The sequence below is a fragment of the Paracoccidioides brasiliensis genome (assembly GCF_000150735.1).
Source record: "Paracoccidioides brasiliensis Pb18 unplaced genomic scaffold supercont2.1, whole genome shotgun sequence".
Classification (NCBI taxonomy): Eukaryota; Fungi; Ascomycota; class Eurotiomycetes; order Onygenales; family Ajellomycetaceae; genus Paracoccidioides; species Paracoccidioides brasiliensis.
Genome location: NW_011371358.1, coordinates 3,027,924 through 3,051,797, shown reverse-complemented (window position 1 = coordinate 3,051,797; position 23,874 = coordinate 3,027,924). Strand labels below are relative to the sequence as shown.

The 23,874-nt window shown below is 43.1% G+C and overlaps 5 protein-coding genes across 5 annotated transcripts; 2 read left to right on the top strand and 3 right to left on the bottom strand.

Annotated features, from left to right (window-relative positions):
• Positions 1-538: 538 nt before the first annotated feature.
• PADG_00924 (uncharacterized protein) lies at positions 539-3,380 on the top strand (the record flags this gene model as incomplete). The annotated part of the gene is made up of 7 exons (XM_010758243.1): positions 539-910; positions 983-1,261; positions 1,373-2,036; positions 2,100-2,227; positions 2,284-2,823; positions 2,887-2,947; positions 3,010-3,380. 7 exons carry the CDS (start codon positions 539-541, stop codon positions 3,378-3,380), a joined length of 2,415 nt encoding a protein of 804 aa, XP_010756545.1.
• A 707-nt stretch (positions 3,381-4,087) lies between these two features.
• On the bottom strand, positions 4,088-10,303 carry PADG_00923 (uncharacterized protein; the record flags this gene model as incomplete). The annotated part of the gene is made up of 5 exons (XM_010757741.1): positions 4,088-5,011; positions 5,075-5,374; positions 5,434-5,583; positions 5,639-5,861; positions 5,931-10,303. The coding sequence occupies 5 exons, from the start codon at positions 10,301-10,303 to the stop codon at positions 4,088-4,090; spliced, it is 5,970 nt and encodes a 1,989-aa protein (XP_010756043.1).
• A 514-nt stretch (positions 10,304-10,817) lies between these two features.
• Positions 10,818-13,408, top strand: PADG_00922 (uncharacterized protein; the record flags this gene model as incomplete). Its single annotated transcript, XM_010758242.1, has 7 exons — positions 10,818-10,840; positions 10,961-11,090; positions 11,161-11,285; positions 11,337-11,617; positions 11,671-12,650; positions 12,748-13,122; positions 13,241-13,408. 7 exons carry the CDS (start codon positions 10,818-10,820, stop codon positions 13,406-13,408), a joined length of 2,082 nt encoding a protein of 693 aa, XP_010756544.1.
• A 1,418-nt stretch (positions 13,409-14,826) lies between these two features.
• Positions 14,827-15,993, bottom strand: PADG_00921 (uncharacterized protein; the record flags this gene model as incomplete). Its single annotated transcript, XM_010757740.1, has 3 exons — positions 14,827-15,359; positions 15,413-15,516; positions 15,911-15,993. 3 exons carry the CDS (start codon positions 15,991-15,993, stop codon positions 14,827-14,829), a joined length of 720 nt encoding a protein of 239 aa, XP_010756042.1.
• Positions 15,994-21,261: 5,268 nt separating this feature from the next.
• PADG_00920 (uncharacterized protein) lies at positions 21,262-23,508 on the bottom strand (the record flags this gene model as incomplete). Its single annotated transcript, XM_010758241.1, has 1 exon — positions 21,262-23,508. The coding sequence occupies one exon, from the start codon at positions 23,506-23,508 to the stop codon at positions 21,262-21,264; it is 2,247 nt and encodes a 748-aa protein (XP_010756543.1).
• Positions 23,509-23,874: the final 366 nt, after the last annotated feature.

Genomic DNA, 23,874 nt, shown 5'->3' with positions numbered 1-23,874 from the left:
TAAACTTATATCTTTTATGTCCATATCTCAACTTCAAAACAGAAAGCAAACATCATTCACTCCTTAGATGACAAAGCCCGGCGTCTCTAACTATGTAACTATGTAACTACTGACTGTAGTTTGGAGCTGCGCCTGTTCTTATAGAACAGCGACCACGACCACCACAACACTGTCAATTCAATTTATTGTGCGTCTCTACTTCAACTTTGTTCACAAGCTTCAATGGACAACCGTTGTACCGTCTTTGATCCTCTGTTTCTTCGTGGTTGACGCTAAAACATGGTTTGGTGGAAAGGTCTTGGTGTTGCGATAGTTGCCCGGGCAACGGCTTATCGGCGATTTCTTTGAGTTATGTACACAGAAAAAAGAAAACGATATACAACTAATGGGACAAGCACCGGACTTCGTATGAATAAACAACAACCTCATTTATCCCAGCCAGCAACAACTCACGCTGTCAGATTTTTGCGCTCCCGATTGAATTTCCATTCTCAAAGTTCCTTTTGCTTGAAATAATAATAAAACTAATACAAGGACCATGGAACCTCCACCGAAGCCGGGGCAAACATCGCTCTTCCAGGTCTTTCTGAGACTCCGGCCGCCGATGAACCAGAAAGGAACATCTCAAGCGTCAAAACAGAGCTACCTTACAGTTGAACGTCCGGAGGCCCCATCAACAGGAGATGATGGAAACCAAAGCCGTGTTTGGCCCACCCATATCACACTGCAACCGCCAAACGAACTGAGAAAACGAGCAGTAGAAAAGTTCGGGTTTACGAAAGTTTTTGAAGATAATGCTTCTCAACTTGAGCTCTTCGAGGAAGTTGGAATGACTAAGTTGATAAAAGGTGTCCTATGTGAAGGCAGAGATGGCCTCGTTGCTACCTTGGGAGTCACTGGGAGCGGAAAGGTTTGATATCTCTTTGAGATTACCTGAATAGAAGAGGTGCACAAATTAACTGGGCCACTATCATCTTCTCAGACACACACCATCCTCGGGTCGAAGTCACAGCGTGGAATAACACAGATGTCCCTCGATGTCCTCTTTCGGTCCATTTCGTCAACGATTCAGAATCCTGATATCACAACCAATCCCATGTTGTTGCCGTCCGTTGCAGCTTCAGATGTATCGGAAGCACAGATTTTCTCTGCGAGATCTTTCATAGAAACAATTTACAGTGATCCATGGAACGAACGTGGTCGAGGTTCACGGGCCCAAACTCCGATGTCCACCATGTCTAGATGTCAAACCCCAATGACGGTACGGAGCCCTTTTAACTTCCCTTTATCTCCTTGCCGGTGGAACTCTTTCTCGTCTGGTTTTTTCTCAGAAGAATTGTCCCAAAACAATCCAAATTGTACTTCTATACAGGCCTCATGCACCCCGACTATTCGACTCCTTTCTTCCATAGAGTCGATTGGGGCTTGTGGAAATGTGTTCATGTCTCCAAAGAAACCCCCTTTTCCTTCACAATTACCCTTTTGGAACTGCCATAGAATGTCGAAACCCGTAGCTAATATTACTCTTCGAAATAAAAAGGATTCGATGTCCACTCTCAATTTCCCTCGACGTCATCTACCTCATCGGCCTAGCGCGCTACCTCAATTACCCGACGTGAGCGACCTTGTGATTCCAAACCCGAATGAAGAGGCGACTGTAGTATTGGTATCAATGTACGAAGTTTACAATGATCGAATTTTTGACCTCTTGGCCCCTTCGAATGTAGCAATGAGTCCCCGACCGGCTATGAACCAGAAGGAAAGGAGGCGTCATCTCCTATTTAAGCCTACGGAAGGTTCACAAGATCGCAAGGTCGTTGCTGGTTTGAGAAAAATTGTTTGCGGTACTTATGAAGATGCCCTAATGGTCTTAGAGACGGGCTTGTTGGAAAGAAAAGTAACTGAGACTGGGAGCAATAGCGTCAGCTCTCGAAGCCACGGGTTCTTCTGCGTGGAGGTGAAGAGAAGGGTCAGAGATAGGAGGTTTGGCGAAGAATCATGGGTTGGAAATACCTTGACTGTTGTTGACCTTGCTGGTACGATCTATGCTGTTCCCATATTTTGAAGTAACATATTCTGATATGAATACGCATGGGTAGGATCCGAGCGTGCCAGAAATGCGAAGACAGCAGGCGCAACACTTGCAGAAGCGGGAAAAATTAACGAGAGTTTGATGTATTTAGGTCAATGTTTACAAACACAGAGTGATCTGCAGGACGGAAGTAAGGTATGTTTCTTCTCTCCCAGCATCCATTCACATAAATCGTCTAATTACCTTGTCAGAAGGCGCTTGTTCCCTACAGACAATGCAAACTCACGGAGCTCTTATTCTCCAACTCGTTCCCTTCGCCCAATCATGGGGCTTCCTATCCTAGACACCCACAAAGGGCCCTCATGATCGTTACGGCGGACGCCCATGGGGACTTCAACGCGACATCTCAAATTTTACGATACTCTGCATTAGCCCGAGAAGTGACTGTGCCACGCATACCCTCCGTCACTAGAACGATATTGGCTGGCACGGCGAGCGGAAGGAATAGTCCAACCTATTCTCATAAAACGAAATGGAGTCTTTATTCTGCATCCGCTGAGGAACTTGAGACCGCGGCTTTGGAAATTGCAAGAATCAGTGATGATTATGACGCACTGGCCATCAAACTGGCGGAGGAAGAAATTGCCAGAGCGGAAGCTGAGTTCCAGTGGAGAGCAGCAGAAGAAAGATGCATGCTGATCGAACAAGATGTACGAGAGGAGTGCTGGCAGGAGATGGAGGAGCGAGTTGAAGAAGAGCGACGACGATGGCAAGCGGCATGGGACGAACAGGTAAATACTCCTCTCAATATTCACTATAAGTATTTGATATTTACAAGCTAACTTCCCATCCAGGCGTCACGCCATGATGAGCACTTGGATAAGAAGCTGGACTTGCTGTCTAAGGGAGTTAGGAGTAAGTTGTTCTTAATTACCATTGCGACGTCGTATCATAAGCTAATTTTTAATTTCACATAGTCCACGAAGACTTGCAAACACCTTCGGAAGATCGAATCGCTGAATTGGAGCAAGGAAACAATAAACTCCGAATGAGAATCGCCAACTTAGAGCGCGAATTGCATTCTCGTTCCCAGAGCAGGAAGTCAACAAAGTTCAAGAAAAACGTAGCGAATCCGCGACTAGACTCACTCAATTACAGCTATGCTAGCTGTGAGAGTGATATCGAAAACTCTCTCATGAAATTCCAGTCTCTGAAGCTGGACTCAGAAGCAAACCCAAGCCCAGGATCATCTACGGCGAAAAGAATGGCAGCGGCCAAGAGACATCGTATTATGACGACACGGCAACGAGATTTTAATCCGGAGAGTGTTTTGGATGAATTAGAGTAATCAACTACTATTCTGTATATTCTGGCGATACCCTTGAATGCTCTTCCTTTTTTTTTCTTTTTTCTTCTTTTTTCTGGAGAGATGATTGTGGAATGGACTGGATAATTCTTCATCTCATGTTACTTGGATCTGAGAATTTATTGCCTGAGAGAGTATTATGATTTTTTTCATCGAGTGCTATAGCATGAAGCGATCTCTCATTCTTGAGAGGACGACTACCTGCGTATATCATGCATTACTGATGCGTCCCATTACCCTTGATGTCCCTTCGTGTTTTGAAAAAGTGGATAGTTAGTTTCTTTTTTAGAGTTGGAGTGTAACAGGACCTAAGCTAACTTCACTTGAACAAACGAGGAAAGATATCACGTTTCAATGAAGTATGCAGGGATGATATAACCAGCTGTATTAAAAAAAAAATAAAAATAAAATAAAATAGAGGTGCGCATCGAGCTTTATATCACCGCAAGAAAACCAATCCCATTTCAACGCCAGTTGAAATATTCGCCATACCTGACCTGATATCCGTCTATCTGCTTGGAATGAACCAGAAACCATCCCAGTACTAATAAAGCAGTTCATACAAAATAATGGAAATGGAAATGGAAATAGAAATGCAGAGATGCAAAAAAGTCTGCTAAACTGCAGAGGGCAAAGAAACGTTAAAAAATGCCGATATGTAACTGACAATACGCCCGAAAAATAATTGATCAAGCATTTCCCTCCATATCCACATCTGACTGCCTAGCCTCTGTAGGTTCAGATTTCGTATCCTGTACCGAAACAGTGGGAGCCGACTCCACCTCCGCACCATCAGTGATGCTGACATTTGTCGACGGGCCAGGTGATCCAGGTTTCGGAGACATGATTCTCTTTACTAGATGGTTTGGAAATATAGGTTCCGTGGACGATTTTGGCATCGTTGTTTCTACCAACGTCGATACCTCGGCCAGTTCTGACACCTTCTCTTCATCGATTTCGCTAAGTTCACTTTCGTCGTCGGCACTGTCATGCACACTACCCGGAACACTGCTCTGGGCACCTGAAGCTTCTTCTCTAATAGAATTTTTGATGGTGATTAAAGGCATCGCAACCTCAATGGCTACTGATGGCCTGGTGGCCGGGAGTTCTTCGTCAATTGGGCGCACTACAGGTTTCGGTGTTGGTTTTGTGGCTAAAGCTCTGGTGGCGATTGCTTCAGCTTTGCGCTGCAGCTCCTTACGTGATACTCCCTTGAACCGTGGCTTAGGGCCAGGTTGCCCAGGAGTGGAATGCCCGGCGGGTGTTCGAGAACCCTCTGGTCCATCGCTGGCCATAAGGAGATGGTCTACCTTCATGCGTTCCCGGCTTTCTTCCTCGGTTACTTGCTCGATGAACTTGGATATGTTGCTCTGATAGAGAACTGCGTAGGTGTCTGCGACCAGGTCCTCGAAAATAACAGGCTTCATGAGACCGTTATTTAGTTTTTTTAGCTCGACGGCATCCTTGAGCAGGTCCACAAGAGGTGTTTCCGCTGCATGGTTCTGACACCAATCTTCTAGGCGTGCACAATATATGACGAAATCATCGTGACTGACTGGTTTGAAAACCGTGTCTTCGTAGCCTTCGGGAATCTCGCCGACGCGGCGGAAAAGCTTGAGAGGGAAGTCAGCATTTATAAATTCGAGGTAAGATAAATAGACAATTAGGTAGCTCACCTTGATGTAAGTAAAGCACATATCCTCCCAGAGTTTAGTGTGGTTGACATAGTCATTTGGTTTTCTACGCACCCGCCGAATGAGGCTATCTAAGCTTGCTCGGTCGTTCAGTTGGTTTAAAAGGCCGACAAAGAAGTAAACATATCGAGTTGTGTAAACGAAATGTCTTCCTGCGCGTTCGTTTTCGGGCCTCCAGACTTGGAGCGTCATTGTTTTGGTAAAAATTTGTTGCGAAACTTCTGCTTTTGCCGCCATGGCTGATTCGTCGTCTTTTAAATCGTCATAAATAACGTGTGCGGCCTAGCTATTGTCAGAACAAGCAACAGGGCGACTCTGTAAGGGAGGATGGTTAAACTGACCCGTAAAATTATACGATGATGCCAGTTTGATTTATCCGCGTGTTTGAGATTTTTCAACACCTCGAGGATATAACTCTTCCAATCGCCGTCGTTCAAGGTCACTTTCCGTGCATATGGTATGGCAAGAAGCCGCTCCTTTGCCTTCTCAGGCTTTTACAAAGTTAGAATATCACAAACATAGATATGCTACTGGGTGCAAACCAACCTTTAAGAATCCCTTATGAACAAGCTTGTGAACAATTGACACGAGCTTGAAGTGAGGTTCAAGTATTGGGTCTGAACGGCTATCCTTCTTTGATGGTAGGGCCTTGATAGCGTCAACCAATGAGTCAAGTATATCGTCAACTTCGACTGGAGAACTGTTTCTCCTCATGGCATCGTCGCAGTTGAACATTTTCCAGAGACATTTGCCGAGCATGTAATAGTTCCTACAGGTTCATCTGTATCAGCTGTCTGATACCGTACAGACCAGACTGAGGGAAAGTTGGGCTACTTACTTCCAATAATTTGGCCGATCAACTGTTGCCCGTCGGAAAAGGAAACTTGCAAAGTTCCATGCGGTATATCGCTTCATTTCTTGGAAAGGCTTTGCCTTATACATTTGTTGGTTTTCGCCACTGCTATAGTGCCTTGTAAACTCCGTTAAACTAAAAGCTTCCATGGACAGGGGTTCCGTTGCTGATGCATACATCCGGAATCCAAATTCGGTATATAGGTCAGATATTTCTTTTTTTGTTTCAGGTGACAAATCTGCTGTCCGTATAGCAGCTGCAATCGCCATAGCGAAGCAGTGGATCGACCTCCGCTGCAAAGTTGCCAGATCTGATCGATTGTTGTTGAGTTTGTCCGCAGACCATGCCATATCCTCCTCGAGCTTGAGATCGTATACTTGAGCAAGGCGGTACCATGTCTTCCATTTCCCTGTACCATGCTCCAGCTCTTGTCTAAAAAATGAGGCTGCAAGATCTAAATCATCGGTTGGAATTGAAGTTATCCTTTTTTGCGATCGAAATTTCGACAACGCTATAGAACCGAGTAAAAAGTACCATCCCTTATCTGCAAGCTCAAGGCTCTCTGTCTGAATGGGGACCATTGATACCTCTCCGATTCCTTGCACTGCACGAAAGAGGTCTGACGGGTTAATCGGTGATTTCAAGAAAGCAGATAAAACGCGTTTATTGAAAGTTAACGAGGTGGAGAACTTGGTAGCCCAACCAATAGCCATTTGCATGGTGTCTATCGTCAGCTTCAGTTCTGATTTGGGTACGTCTTTGATATTCATTCTGTTGGCTTGGGTCATGACAAAATCTACCATCATTATAGCAGTAGCACGATCCAATCTCTGAATAGGGCATCCGTGATCTGCGATTTCGTCGATATTCAAAAACTTTAGTCCGTACAAGTCGAATAGGAGTTGTGAAACGTCAAATTCGTAGCTATCTTCAGTTGAGAGAGTCAACAGCTCTTTCTTCATAAGCTTCAACAGCAATTTGTTAGAGCATTTGCATATCGAACGGATTCCAAGAGCGTTATGAACGGAGCGTAGGTAGTGGATACGATCGTCATTTGGCGAGTCAAATAACTCCTTATTTTGTGCCATACCTTCCCTGAGTAACGCATATTGCAAAACCCACGCCTTGATTTGCATTCCTCGAAGTTTTTCCTTGAGCTGTTCCAGAGTCTTTGCAGTTGATGCTGGACGTATCTCTGGAAGAGATATCTGACCAACACGAAGTGAGTCTTCGAATAGAGCAAAAGAGTGAAGTAGTCTAGATATCCTAGCCACAGCAGACATTGAAGACTCTAAATGAGCCATATCAAAGCATTCGAATGAGATTTCGGGCTCGTCTATCACCTTTCCAACCACCTTACTCAGCAAATCATCAATGGTCTTGATCCACTTCAAAAGTGAAAGTTGCCGACGATCGCTGGATGCTTCCAAGTACGTAGGCCTTTGAAGCTCCCCCACGGCTACTTCAATACTCCGAAGGTAGCAAGAAACGACTTTTGGAGAATATTGAATAGACTCATAAGCCCTCTTAAGCTTTGACCAGAGGAAAAGCCTTAAGTTTGCATCGCCCCGGTCCAAAACTGAGATCATATCCCGGATAACCGACAGTGACGTAGCACTAACGAGTTCCTTGGAGTTACTCCCAGGAGCCTCGAGTTCGTTTGCGGCCAACGATGCGTGGATAAATCCCACCGATGATGGGTCTAGTATGGGTTCGATACTTTCTATGAGATGAACAGGATCGTCGGAACCGGAGCCAAAAATATCCGCAAAGAAATCCATTGAGTTGAGCCTTGATATTTCCTGATCGATCGCGGAAATGGATATTTCAGAAATTGTCGCATTGTTCAGTATTGGTATCGATGGACTTCCAATCAAGCCCAGTACCCGCCTCAAGTCCTGGAGACAACGGAAGACATATTCTCGTGGTACCTCTTCTGTCAAATTGAATTGGAAAGTAAACGCCCATATATGGCGAAGCGCAATCGTAATTTGAGCATCATCCTCCTCACGTTCATCAAGATGATAATTGATAAAGGTCCGGGCAAGTGTACTCCATCTATTCAGCCGATCTAGCTCTAAGATCTTTCGGTCAGGGTCAGTGTTACCCTCTAGACTGTTCATTGCTGCGTATATATCAAGATGGAGTTCGTAAATGCTTTGCGTAATCTCCGCACAGACAAAAATTTGGGAGGAGGGAATGGTTCTTGTTGAACTGGATGCCAATAAAGTTTGTTCCCAAGCAATAGCGAAATTGTTAAGCTTCAAATAAATAAATTCATCGTCATCAGTAAGGATTTGCATGACGGTTTCTTTCATCTCCTTTGACCAAAGCCTGTTCATATATGTGGAACTCCCCATCAACCGGCTCTTCGGGGCCGATGGCAATTGATAGTGGGGATTAGGCTTAAGATGTTGTTCCAACCAAAGAAATGCTGCCTCACGAGGGCTGAACCATCCGCTGTTAATATGCTCCAAGAATGGTAACAGCCCATCGTCTTCTACGAGAGTGATTTCTCTGTCGGGTTTTCGGTTATTTTGCAGTGAATTCTCAAGAAACTTTCTTAAACCAAAACTTTTCGAACCTTTTCCGCTCTCTTGAGTTGGTAAAGAAATATCTGCATGTAACAAGACTTGGGCTTTGTCATCATCCCATTCTTCAATAGCTTTTCGAAGGTCCTTGTAAAGCACACATTGGGCGAGGCACTTCTCGGTATTGTCATCAGAGCGCTTGTTTTCGTCATCAGAACCGAGTGATTTCTTCAGTTCGTCAATCGTTCCCAGGTCTTCGACACCAAACTTGGATAGCAGTGCCCCCACAACTCCAAACATCCATTGGTCAGCATGTGCAAACTCTTCCAGGCGGTCTTCATAATATTTAGCTTCATCAAATGGCACAACACCCGGTTGCACGAGAACTTCGGCATTTGATTCGCGAGCACGAATACGACGACTTTTTGCTCGTCCACCATCTTGTTGCTCGTCATTTCCGATAGATGCAGAAGATCGTTTTCGAGATTGTGCTGAAGGTGCTTGCTGATCGACTTCATCATGGGCTGCCTGGGGCGTCTTCTGTTCCGTCTTCTCGTCGGTTCTTTCACGGACGCTGTCATTGCAAATATCGTGAGGCTGTTCGAGAGGTAGGTTGGGTTCCGCAGCACCGCCAATAAGCGGGGGGGAGTAACGGGTGCTAGCGCGGGAATTATCGGCGACTGAGGGCTTTGATAGAATAGCCCCCTCTTTAGGTAAATTGGGAGCATGCTGGGATTCCGGATCAGGCAATTCGAGATCCCGATTTTGGTCGGTTCCGCTCTCACGCGCGTCTTTCTCAGACTTCTGAATAATAGGAAGGGCAGAATGTGAAATCGTAGTGGCCTCGCAGCTGCCCTGCAATTTAATTCCTATTGCAGCTCCCGGACCATAAGGACTATCGTCTTTTTGTTCATCTAGCAAAGTTTGTAAAATAGCCCCACCTACTGTAGTCCAGGTTGCAGACGTAGGTGTGATCACATAACGACGAGGTTGAACTCCAAGAAGGCTTTGAGACGCACTCGAAGGGTCTAGCCGCTTTGGAAGGAACGGAAAAGAGTCAATATGTTTTTGTAGCAGGCGAAGGATAGCTTTTCTTGGTCGCTTGAGCGGGCGTTGCGACATAGACAGCTTATCACTTAGGACTTTAAGTACCTGACGGAGATCTTCGCCCGCAAAGGCTTGTTCCAGGCCTAACTGCTCGAATCCGTCGTCTAACCCGTCATCATCGCCTTCCAACACACTCTCTAGACAAAACCTGGCAAGGCGATGGCTCTGAAGCGCATCCCCAATCCTGGCACTTTTCCTCCACAGTTCCAGATCGGAATCATCTCTTTCCAGGGCTTCGGCGAATGACGTGATGGCTGAAACAGCAGCGGCTGACACATCAACGGAGGTCGCATTGCTGTCATCAGCATTTTCTTTCTTTGAACGTAGTAACCATCTCAGGTTATCCAGCGTAAACTGGCCTCGGTTTCTGTGGGACAAATATATCGTTTGGGGTAGAGCACTAGAAACAGTGTCACTAGCATCTAGAGCAGCAGGTCCCGCTGCTGGCTCCTCAGAGTAGCTCACATACTGGGGCTCAGGATCTTCAAGCTGGCTCCTCTTGTACTCCGAGATTGACTCCGGATAGTTGAATATTTCTGACCTAAAAAGTGCTTCGTACGCCTCCGAAGCTTGGTCATAGAATCGGGGGCCTTGAGAATGAAGCTTCAAGGCATTATGGTAGAGCTTTAAAGCTTCTTCGATTTGGATTTCCTTGGTGTCATCAACTTCCTCCTCGCTGAAGTCATCTGGCTCGATATTAAGGGCAACAAAGGATGACATTGTGAGAGGCGACTGAAAGGCGCAGAATGGGGGATGTAAATGCGCCCAAAACAAGAGCCATTCAACCTAGGCCAGCATTACGGTTTCGGCTTCGATCGATTAAACAGTGTAGATAGTAGAATAAGGCAGCGGGCACGTAGGGAAAGGTAATGTAAAATAGAATACATGATACAAGGCACGGGTGCACGATGAAGCCCAAGGTCTCAATATATTAATATCGCTTGAAACGCGATTTCGATGGGCGGAGGTTCAAATATTCCCGATTTGGAATGGCGCGGCAACTATCATTCAAGGCCGTCTCCAAGTGGGAGAGAGCTTATCATTCTCCTGCACATCAACTGAACCACTGCGAAAAGGCTTTGCACCAAGCAGTGAATCAATCCGTGTCCTCTACCCACAAGTCTTGATGCAATTCGACTCTTTCCACCCTGTGGAATGCTGTCCATGTTCTACGCCGCCGTCCATTCCCACGTATCTTAAATAACACCTGTTCTTGCGCCTACTACAGAGCACCATGATTGCCCCTGCGATCCCGGAGTAAGTCACCTCCACAGTACGCATCTATTTCAGATGGCTCCATTATTGGATTTTTGATATTGCATATCGATGAACTTTGTGCTGCGCCATTTCGGATTGCTAATATAACCTTTCATACAGGATCATTGAGGAGCAGAACATCTACGCATCAATCGATGCTCGCACGGAGTCGTTGCAGAATTTACGGGAATTAGGGCCCGTAGATCTGGTCCATGTGGTCAAGCAATCGAAGACCAGTACAGGTACCCAGGTATGTGCGCGTATGCCATTCCAATCAAGGATCATGATGTATGTTAACATCCTCTCTCATTTTCTGACAGACTGGCGTTTATCACCATGTCACAGGGATAGATGCCTCATCGTCAGCCAGTTTGGCTGCTTACGTCAATACCCTTACATACTCTCCTGTCGACAAGAACCATAAGGTGGTTTCAGGGATATACTGGTAAGGGACTTTGGGATGCGTAATTGCATCAAATGCTGACGGCTTTAACAGTTGCTACAACGCCTTCTCCCACGTTGACATGCGAGTCGAGGTCAAGATTCCAGGTAGCCTCGAGAGTTACTGTATCGATGAGCGCGGCGATAAAAGGGTTGCGACAGACATATTATGGCTCGAAACGTTCCTATGTGGAGTTCTTAGGGCCTACGCTTATGCAGATAACGGCAACGGCGACAGCATTAAAAGGATTGTTGGCGTGAGAAGGTTCAACCCCGTCACAAACACAGAGATGGAGCACAAATTTCTCGATGCTGCGGAGAAACTGTTTTTCAACGGTTTGGATATACCCACACCCTACGTTGGGCGCCTGAGCTAATGACGGCCGTAGGGAGGCAGCTAAGCTCTGATCCGGAAACGCAAGTTCCAAACACCGTTACCAACCACCTAACGTCCGGTATCTTAAAATACATCCATACGACTGGAAGATATGCTTCTGGCATAAACCTTTTTGAAAAGCTACGCACACGAGATGTTGAAGTATCGTCGCTCCTCGCTCGTGTCCTTATTTCTGCAGATGAGGAGGTCCAGGCCGTACGATTATTACATGATGCTCTGCAGGATTTACCAATGGATTATTCGCTCTTAGATTGCCAAGCTGATTTCTGCCAAAGTAAAGGTGAAGGCGAAATGGCACTCGAATGTGCTAAACGTAGCGTAACGGCCGCACCCAGCGAATTCAGTTCGTGGGCTCGATTAGTGGAAGTCTACATAAACTTGGAACAATGGGATTTGGCACTTCTGACACTGAACTCTTGTCCAATGTTTACTTACCAAGATAAGGACTCGCCAAGAATGCCACAGCCCTCTCGAATTATTTTGCCAATCCTTCCCGAAAGCATGCTGGATGAAATCGATGAGGGACAGCCGAAACAAGGGGAGCCTCACGACCAGGTGCATCCTACACTCAGGAAACTCCTTGCTGCTGGGTACCAGGGCACTTTCTTGCGTGCTTACACTATGCTCGCCAAAATTGCGGCCTCGATCGGTTGGGACCAGCTGCTGAAGATCCGAAGCGAAGTTTTCGTCATGGAAGAAGAATATAGAGCGGAACGCCAAGTCAGCGCCAGGCAATCTTCTACAGCTGTTCAGAATGCAAGCACAGTGGCTTTACATGAATCATCAAGCGAGAGTGCTGATGTGAACGGGAACGGAGTAGCTGACCATGACTCTGAAAAGATTGATGAAAGCGAGGAAGAGACCGAATCGGTGGAAAGTGATAGAGCTAGGAAGAACAAGGAGAAGCCTGTGACAATTGAGCGTCCAGAGCAATCCGTTGCTTCGGAAGTTGTTAAATCCGGCGGAGAAGATGTGAGTTTCCTACCCGCGATTGTATTTCCGTCCATGGATACGTTGTCAAACAAACAAGCAACTTTATAATTAACTCATTTTTTAAAATCTTCTCTAGCCCGATGCTGCATCACATTCATATACACAGTTCATGAACAAACGGCTATGCGAACGCTGGCTCGACAATCTATTCATGGTTCTCTACGAAGATTTACGCGTATATACAATATGGCGGACGGAAATGGAGCAATCCCGCCGACAAGCTGTAGAGTATCAGAAATCAGCAACGGAATGGGAGATCCTGGGTGAACTCGCAGATCGCCTCCAGCATTTCAACGAAGCGATCGAAGCCTACCAACACTGCCTATCCATCAGGTTCTCCCCCAAGGCGATGAAGGGAATCTTGAAGATGTATGAGCGCCAGGGCGACACGAGGGGAATGATTGGAGCCTTGATCAGACTTATCGCATGGCAATATCGGTGGTACTCAGAGGTAAGTAGGGCATATAAATTCCCACAAAATCCACCCACCATCCCTTTCTTCTCTCTGCCATGTCACAAACCTGTTTGAACTGGAAACTAACCAATTTTCTCCCAATCCGACTATGCAGTTTTCCCCGGACCTTCTCTACACAATTCGCAAACTAATCGAAGAAGAAGGCGCCGTTAAAGTGCGCAGCATCGTTCAAGCCACGAACCTTCCACAGCCTGTGCTGGATTTAACACATCATTACTGCCAGCTGTGTGCTACCTTCAGAAGCAGCGGTAGTGACGGCTAGAAAATCATTTCTAGCCTTTTTTTTTTTTCTTTCTCGTGTTACCTTTCGTGTTTCTCCCTAGAGTTCATTCCTCTTGTCATCATCATCCGTCCTAATTATAAATTAAGCACTTCCTCCGATTATCTTGATATATGTCTGGAACTCGGTTTGATATATAGCGTGTTTTTATTCTCCCAAATTAATCTGCTTAATCTGCTGCTAGAAGTAAGTTGAGCTTGAGCGGGCAATAATTTCCCTATATACCTTAGTCGATCGTGGGTTGCTATCATTGTTGTGTTGTTGTGTATCGTTTTTAGCAATGTAATGTACTAAAAACTGCCTTTATATTTAATATATTGAGCTCTCTCCTTCATCCCTATTCTCCAATTTGACTTGCTAGTCTATTGACTATTGCCCCCAACTTCTATACACTATGTGAGGAAAGGTTTCCAGCATATGGGGACCCTGCATAAAGTTATTCCTTTCGAATAATCCAAAAAAACTAGTGATGAAGCAAATAGTTGTTTTTTAAACTCCTTTTAAGACACAACCTAAGCTCAGTCCACGTAAGTGTTTGGACATAGTAACTAATACGACAAAATCCCATACTGACAGGCTGGACATTGGCCAGATGTGGGGTCATCAAATAGATAGATCTGCATAAATCATAGTTAATGAAAAGAGGATGCCAGCACATCCATCAGTCTAATGCATATACAAGGGTTAAAACACAGGTATCCATCCAATGAGATAAAAGAGGAACTAGAAAGAAAAAAGAAAAGAAGAAAAATAAAGATAAAGATAAAAAAGCTTCTCTGCCTCTTTCTTCCCTCCAGAAGTTCTTCCATCATCCATCAATCTAGCTACGGTACCTAGGTATGTATGGAAACCACCTGGTAGCCTGTGCAAATCCTACAATTGAGTCCACGAATACCGTCTCAACATACCTTGCCACTATCTGACAGACGGTTAAGCGTCGACGAAGCTTGACTTTCCGTGAATCTAACTCAATTCGTCCACGAAAAATCAGGCAGTAGGGAAGAAAAAAAAGCTTTATGAAGGAAGCATACGGACAACAATACAACCAAGAATACATGGCCAGAAAATACAGAAACCGTTATTATTTTCTTATTTCCCGTACAATGAAATAAACCCATCGAATCCCTCCCGAAGAGAAGGAGAAGGTAAAAAAGAATGAACAAAACCGTATCCCGTCCCGCCCCATCCTTCCTCCCCGCCTAGGAAAGGTTCCCACACGCAAAGACCCGCGCACACAATCCACGCAAGCGAGAAAAAAAAACAAAGAAGAAAAAAAATACATGACAGACCGAAGACTTAAAAAGAAATCAACAGCGAGATCTCAATGATACCATCATCCTCCTTTGTTTATTTCCCGACACAGCCCGCGCCCATGTACTCGTTTACTACCCCTATCTCATTCATTCACCATCTCCAGCGCCACCAACACCCTCCACCTCTGTAACAGAAGCCACAGCAGGGGCGCCATTGGCAGTAGCCTTCGCAGCTGGAGCTGGAGCCGAAGCGGGGACCTCAGGAACATCAGATGCCACTGCGCCTTTCGCAGTAGGTACCGTTGAAGCCGCGCCATTCTCTTTCTGTTTCTCTGCTTCGGTCTCTGCGTCCGCTTCCGCATCTCCCTCTCCGTCCTCGTATTCAGCTTCCAGGCCGTTCTCAGTTTCATCTAGCTCCTCTTCCTCTTCCTCTTCCTCTTCCTCTTCCTCTTCCTCTTCCTCTTCCTCTTCTTCTGCTACCCCATCCGCTTCGCCGGTGACTTCAGCGTCAGGGCCTGGAACTACCTTACGTTTTTTGTGCACCGCTGTTGGCGGGGAAATGGATATGTCAGCAATGATCCAAAATCCTCCGAAAGTCGGAGATTGTGTGGAGTGGATCGAGGCGGGGGTGGAGGGAAATTTTGGAAATATCCGCGACAATTCATTTGTGGGTTTGATAGCTAACAAAATACAAGAGGGGAAAGGCGAGATAAAAATAAGGGGAATATCTTACGCTCCATTCCCTCGGCTTCTCCGTTCTCAAAACCACCTTCGGATTCGTCTTCGGATACGGACTCGTGCTCCTCGTCTTCATCGCCGGCATCGGACTCTTCATATCTATATCAATTTAAAGACAAGTGGTTAGTATTTGGATTGGACATTTTACCCGCTTGATGATTGGGATATGGGCTATGGCTATTGTTATGGCATGCTATGTGCAGCTAGAGAGGTGCGCCACTCTGGGAATGCTCCTTTCATCCGCGAAGCAAAGGTAGGGATTGAAGCAGATGGATAACAACTTCCCCGCACCCAATACAACCCAATGCTCTCCAGATTCAACGAAGCCAGCGCAATCGCACCAAAATAGAAAGGGGATCTGTCGGTAGCAGTCCCCCAGTTGGACAGTTGTTACATGGAGAAGCCGATAGACGTGGATGACGTCAAGAGAACAGAGGGAAAAGATAGGATATCGACCATGAGAAAAGGGGACACAAAAAGACATCTGACATACTCCTCTTCTTCTTCGCTTTCATCGCTAGGGAGAGCTACGAGCTCTTCTTCCTCATCTCCGCGAGCGCGTTTGCGGGTGGACATGGCGGATTTGCGGCTCAGGTATGTGAGAGCTGAGGGTGAGGGCGAGGGTGAGAGGAACGGATGCGACCGCGTGGGTGGGAGATAGAATAGATAGGAATTGGGACTCTCTTCCGACGTTGGTCAAGGGTTTAGGAGTAGCTGTGAGAAGAGATGGAGATGGAGAGAGTTGGGGGAAAGTCAATGGAGTCGTCGGAGAAGAGGAGGGTAGAAAAGGTGGAAGTTGGAAGCTGGGGCTTTTGGGGGGGGGGGAGCTGCTGACTGATGACCCATCCATAATTGGCTTCCAAATGGGCACAGCAGGGCCTCACGCCCTGACAGGAATGGTATTTAGCAGCCAAATCCGTTACAGGGCTTGGAACATGGGAGGTACAGGACGGTACCTTCCTGTCCTTACACTTCAGCTGGAGCAGTGGGTACACTCAATGTTCCGACTGTGGGTACCGGTGGCTGGTTTCTTGCCATGACGTGCTGTAATTGCACCTTCGGTCCTGTAATTACGCTATATAATACGGTATGGGAACGGGAAAACCTTGGAACAGATAAGTTGATGTAATAATCGAACAGACCAGAACATAGTTAGCTATCTAGGTTCGACCTGGTTACATTACCAAGATTGGTTGGGGTTGGTCCAGATTTAATACCTCCTGCACCTTTGTGTAATATTACAGTACACTCCTAGCACTAGCACAGCACAGCTTTCCTGCCCTTGCTTCTTTTTCTTAATTCTTAATATCCCTTTTGGCGCGCTGTATTTCCCTTTTCTTCCACTCCTTTCTTTTGCCTTTTTCCTTTTTTTCTCAACAGTTGGCCTATTCTGGACTGGGAACTTGAAACTTGGAAGAAAGGTGGTTGCCCCATTAGGACTAGCACGCCCCCTGTTCAGCCCCACGAGTCTGAGCGCTTCAACCCACGGGCCGCTGGCCAGGGCATCAAGAAATCTGTTTCCATCAATATATTATCATTATTGTTCGTGAAGTATGAAGGACACAATTGTTATTGTTTCTAGAGACATCATCAAGAAAAAAGGTATCTACTTTAGATGCAACTGATGCTTCTAGGAGTCTGAAGACGTAGTTATGTATACAAAGCCAAATAATAAACACGAACCAGAACACTGTATTAAAAAACTCTTTGCCTCTTAACTTATACCTCACCACAACCGCCATTAAACCTATAAAAAACATAAGCATCAGTATTTCCACTGCCTCCAGGAATATCCTGCGTCCTATCGCTAACAAACACAGCTCTCATATACTAAAACAGCTATTACAAAAGTGAAGGAATTGTGCCATCTGGGTTTTCTGTCCCAGAATACCCAGCCATGTGAGACAAATGGCAGTATGCGTCTACTCGTAAAAGACTCAATGCTGACAGCTGGCATTCAGCTTCAATTGACCAGCATATATTTATCTTAACTGGGAATAACAGAGTGTTCTGCCTCTGTCCCACAACGCTGAATGATTTTTCCCAGGGAAAGGCATGTAGATACATCTGCATGACTTGGAAGTGAGTTCAAATGGTTGTATTTAGCCCAGCGAAATAGATTTAAAATAAAAGAGAAACTCAACTATGACACCACATCATTATTTTAAAGATTTTATTTTCAACTTCATATTTAAAAGTAAAAATTTTAGCAACTATTTTTAATTAAATATTGTTTAAAAGTTTTTTTTTAGATATTTTTATTTCTTGAGTATCTTTTGTATCTCATCATTATTTTCATCATGCTCATCACTTTTATCTCTCACATTATATCTCTCACATTGTGATGAGATAAAAGAACAAGTTATATAACAGTTGCTTGAAAATAATATTTACTTTCAGCTTTATGCACAGCATCAATAAACATGTACAAATGAGTTTCAAAGAGGAGAGAGAATAAATATTGTTCAGTGTATAAAGAGAAAAATCAAAAAGTCTATAAGTTGCCATATCAATCACTGTAAGAGAAGTTCTTTTAATTAGCAGACTTTATATATATATCAGACTAACAGTAATAGCAGAACTACAGATGTCTTTGATTTTGATTAAAAGAACAATATTAAGTGATAATACAGAGTACTCAGATAAAAAAGACAAAAACTCTTCTTTTAAAATTATTTAACTTTCTCAATTTTTCTTCTCTGCAGATTTGCTAAGAATATCAAGTTTTTAGAAATGTTAAGTAAATTTCATTAGTTTTCAAGATCAGAAAAATGAGATTTTATTTATATAATAATTTTAACTGAGTTTTTTTTCAGTTTTAACTAAGTTTAAAAAGAAATCTATTCTTTTTATATTGAAAAAAATTTAATATTACTTTTAAAGCAGATTTACTATATTTTAATTTTAAATAATATAAACTTTATCTTAATAATTATATTAAATTTTTATTAAATTTAATTTTCGTATAAATTTTTAATTTATATAAAGTATTTAACAAATTAATATTTAAATTTATTAGTTAAGAGAATTGCAAAGTTTATAAAAGTTTATTAAAAAATTTTACTTTGATTTTGAAGGATAACACATACTTTTAAAACTATCTTGAAATTATAAATAATCTATTTTTCAACTTTTCAAAATTAATAGTGCTAAAAAGTTTAATTTTCTTAATATTATTAATTAGATTTTAATTTAATAATTGATATATACTATAAAATCAATCAATAAAAATCTAGTAATTTTAAATAATATATAATAATTACTTAGTGTTCTTAGTTTTTAATTCTAAGAAATTCAGTTGTTAACTTTTTATAAGTAAAAATCTATTAGTAAATATTATTAATATTATAATTATGGCTTAAATTTAATATATTTATAAAATAAAAATAAATTTTTTTATAATATATTAACTGAGTTTAACATTAATATATAAGAAATTACTAGTAATTTTTATATATATATTTATTTTTAATGGTAATAAATTGAGTAAAGATAATATTTAATGAAAATGTTTTTAAATCAAGTACTAAATAATATATTAATTTTATCTTTAATATATGTTTCTTAAAATATTTATATGTCATCTCTACTTTACAAATAATATATATATTAATGAATATGCAATAGTAATATATTAAGTAATTATATTGCTAAAGATATTTAAATTTAAATTATATTTAATCAATGATAACTTATCAGTAAAGATTCTCAAAAATAGTCTTGAAGTTTATATCAAAGCTTTGTCACTTAATTAGCTATATTAAACTTTTAGTATAATAGACTGTTTATTATCTTTGTACTTTAAAAAACCATTAAAACTTTTTATAAACTTTATTAGAAAACTATTAGAATAAAAATAATTTTAAATGTAAAAAAAACTTTTACTAAATTAGTATAAAATAAGTTCTATTATCTTATGATAGAAGAAAGTAAAAAAAAAAATAAATTAAATTAAATAAAATAAAATTAAATTAAATTATAAACAATAAAACAAAGAATGTAATTTAAAGTATAAGATAGAAAATTTTTTTCAAAAGTACCGTATATTTGTAAATACAAATCTACAACAGAAGAAGATTGAGCTGTATAATTAAATAATATCATGTAAATAAGATCTAGAGGCTTTCAATACTGCTGTATTTGAAGAATGTTAATTATATTCTTTTTTTTCTGAATTCTGCAGTTCTTCCCTCTAAGCTCACCAGCCTACTCATCATGTTAGCTCTTCAACAAGGGTAATTGCTTTGCGTGACTCAGGAAAAAGAGAAAATTGCAGCAAGCAAGCAGGGAAGAGTGTAACAGGCGTGCTACCAAATACGGCACTAGCACTTATATAACAAAAAGACGAATTCATTAGAAGGAGAAAAGAAAAGAAAATGAGAGCTACGAAGGCGGGCGCAGAGTTTTATACGGGTCAGGCAGGAAGAAGGAATGGGGGCTCTGAGTTTTGGTTACAAAAGGTTAACTGTCAAACCAGGCGTTAGTTTATTAAAGTTACAAAGACGAACATATACATAGTTATAAGAGGAAGACTTCTACTCGTCCTTACTGTTGAAGACCTGGCAGTAGGCTGCTGTCCCTGAACGTTACCTTGCCTGCATATTGTTTTATATACTAGTTTATGTGAAGAAACAGCATTTCCATTTAAAAGTTGTTCTTTCATGATCAATAAAATCATCACTAGCAAAATTCAACTGTATGTAGCCAGTAAATACGGGTTAATTTAACTAGGAAATCCAATGAATCATTTCAACCCATATCTTAGAAATGCTTCTTTCTCTTCTTCAGTGAGAATCCTGAAGAAATTATCATCCCAACTGTTTCTGATCAGAGGTGTGATCCAGTCATATGAGACCCTGGAGGTGGTCGAAGGGTTTGGGGCTAAAGGGGCATATCTGTACTATCCCAAGCAATGCGGCCGCGTACGATATCCAAATCGAAGCATTGGAAACTCTCTCTATCTCAATCGTACTGACGAAGCATCCCTCCAAGCTCTTGTCCATTACGCTGATCGCTGCTTCGATGCAGCTAGACCTGCCATTGATCCTGATTCCCCGGTGTCGGGGCTTGAGAGTCATGGAAGGATTCTCAGCGAAAGAGATGGAGGGGGGTCAAACAAGGGAATGGGTCTTCTTCACGACCGACCAAATTTTCGATGCCCTACCCATTGTATCCATTAATTGTAATACCCGCTGCAGCAGCGGGCGAACTCGCCTTCCGCCTTGAATACAAGGATTGTTGGCTGCGACGATGGGGCACTCTAAAAACTGGTGATTGTTAGGACCTTCGTGCGGTTATGCATGCGGGAACGTTCTGCCGCTCATTAGTGTGGCTAGGGGTATAACGGGTCTTGTTGCACGATTTTTTCTCTCTCTTGCTGGTTGACGGACCTTGCCCCGTTGACGCGAAAGTCGAAGCATAGAAAGTGTGGATGCCATTGAGCGAGAATACAGCGGCTACAACTCCAGGTATAAATAGGAAGCTCCTGGAAGGAGATATGGATGCTTAGGGCATAAGCGCTGTAGGTGGTATGGGGAAAGAGAAGTAAATTGCTATAGAAGTGCATAAGATGTAGGAAGAAAACATGCTGGAAATACTAGAAATCGCTGCCCCATATAAATGGTACGTCAACCTCTTGTCCAATACCACCGGATTGCATCACCAGCGATTGATGCCTCGTATCGAACCTCAAGAATACTATCATCGAAGCGACAGACGCATTGTGAACTGCCATTCGCCCATCATTGTAACACATCAAGAATTTCAGTGTTTTACTGTGATTGATAGATATCCCAAGGATCAACGTAAAGCAATGTAACTGGAGATCTTGGCAACCTATACCATTCAGGAGCTACTGTGAATGCCTGATCCTCTTGTAGTAGAAATATCGTGCTCAGCCCAGCTATGTTTAATACGGGATCGTTTTGACATGTCCGGCTGATCGAGTGACCTTTTCAAGGATCCAACCCGCTGTTTCATCGGGCGTGGGTCTATGGTAGATCGATGAAAGTCTATGATCAGAACCCGACGCAGTTCGATATTCCATAACATGTTATCAGGCCGCAAGTCATTATGCACGACTCCCAGCATACGGATTTCCCTCTTCGATTTTGAGATTTCACGGTGTAGCGCCGAGGACCACCTGTCATTGTCATTCTCTAATTTTTCCCCAGCCCAACCCATAAGAAGCATATGGCGGATGTCCCCAGCACGATGGATAAAAAAGATCAATTTCAAGTCAATCGCCCCCAGGAATACAGGGACAGCCGAACCCTGTGCTTTCTGAAGAACCTGGTATATCTCCGCTTCACGTGAAACATGTTTCCAAAGCCCAGATGTTGTCCCCTTTCCAACTACAGTGTAGCCATATGCAGCACAGGTGATCTTGATGGGTGCACCATATGATCCACATATTCCAAATGGTGTACAGTTATGATCAAGGTCATGATCAAGTTGTTCCTTCAGAAGATGCACCAGCTTCATTGCATCAATAAGATGTCGATCACCATTCTGGCCTTGCTGATGGAGAGAAACATTGGGGCATTGATGATCCAATTCATCTTTTTGTTTCAAACCCAATAAACATCGCTGTGTACAGTAAGGTGCTGTGTGTTGGCTCTGCCTGCTTGATGATTTGGTACCTTCTGAACGAACTGATGGACGCTGGCTAGGTGGAGAAGACATTACTTGACTGAAGCCCCGCTTCCGACTGTGTGTTGCTTGATCAGAATCAGAGCCAGAAGAATCTATATGATTACTCCGAAGTGAAGTGTCCATTGGTGTACAGGCAGCTTGAGATCGGGTAAAAATTCGATGACTGAGCTGAAATGGAGACAATGGCAGATGTTCAGAGGGCATATATTCTGAGCTTGCATATACTGATCCTGGAGGACTTTGTCGCAGCTCTTCATCAGGGATCTGTGACCGTGCAAAATCAAAATTTGTCTTCCATATATGTAGTTGAGATCTTGCAGCATTCCGCCATTTATGATCACGGATATTTGAAAGAAAGCTCATCAGACAGAGACATAATATTCTGGAAACAGCTGTCTTTGATGGGTGAAATACCTCAGGATCCTCTGAAATCACGTCCATGTTTGGTTCACAGAGATAATAATAGAGTGAACTAGGATTATCATATGGAACATGAAGAAGAATGATAACAAGTCCATTAGTTATGTAGGAGTATTCCAGTCCATGTTGAATCATGACATGATACTCCTGAACCAATGCTGAGCCAGTAAGCTGTTCTGCATTATATCTCAGCTTTTCATCCTTGCCTGTGGGGATTGTGTTTCTCTGAACAACTTCTTCCCAGAACCTCATTGACCGAAGACCCACTCGGAGATTTTCAACTAAGAGCTTGTGTGGTGGTTTATACTCAACCGTCATAAGTAAAATATTGGTTGAATTGTTGATTCGATGAATACAGAATGAATCTGGGTTGGGATGCTGTAAACTGGATTCATCAATCAATTCTGCGTCATAATTATCTGACTCTTCTGACGTCCGTAGAAGATTTTCATGATTTTCAAACGTGATCCCATCACCAAGCCGGAATCTCTCTCGGGCATCAGGTATTTTACATAGCTCAGCTATGATATCATGGACGTGGTCTTCCACTGCAGCTCGCTCGTAATTCTCCAGATCCTTTTCACTTCGTAGTATTCGAGAAGAATATCGCTGACCAAGTCCATTCAGCTCAAGAAGAGATGTGAATAGCCGAGGTGCATCTTTTCCAGTTGGTTGCAGGAAATTGGAAACGGCATCATAGGTATCTTGCAGTTGAACTGGACAGCTGGACCAAAAGCAAAGATATGTGGGGCAGTATTTTCCAGCGGGTAGTGGAATAGTCCCCTTTGTGGAGCGGGATGGCGTTCCAACCTGCAAAGGCCGGGAGAATGAATCATGACAACTTTTGATGAGCTCCCCGAGTGTTGTCTTCTGAGTGCGCACTCTTTCCTGTCTCACTCGTTCTTCTGCCTGCCTTCGCAACCCTTCTTCCCGTCTCACTCGCTCTTCTGCCTGCCTTAGTTCCGTTTCCGCCCTAAGGAAGAGCGCCTTGTAATCCGGTGAACCGTCATCGGCCATTGGAAAGGGATGAAAAAGTTATATCAAAAAGTAAAACGGGTACCAGGAACTTAGTGGGAACACATAGATTGGTGATAATCTTGGAGCGGTGGGGAACGAGAGGATAGAAGGTCCATTAAATACCAGTTCTGTAGCCTAAACAACGAGGATCAACGTTTGCCAGCAGCACATCAGACATGACACACGATATAATCGTGGCTGACTCCAACAATAGAATTAGCTAGTGTCAAACGGGAGTCTGCTACCGGAGCCAACTCACTACTGTACACTATATATCCACGTAAAACGCCACAAACCGACTTTGTTTGATTTTACGTTCATTGCTTCCGGATTCGGAAGAATCTGATAAAACTGGATTCCAAATTG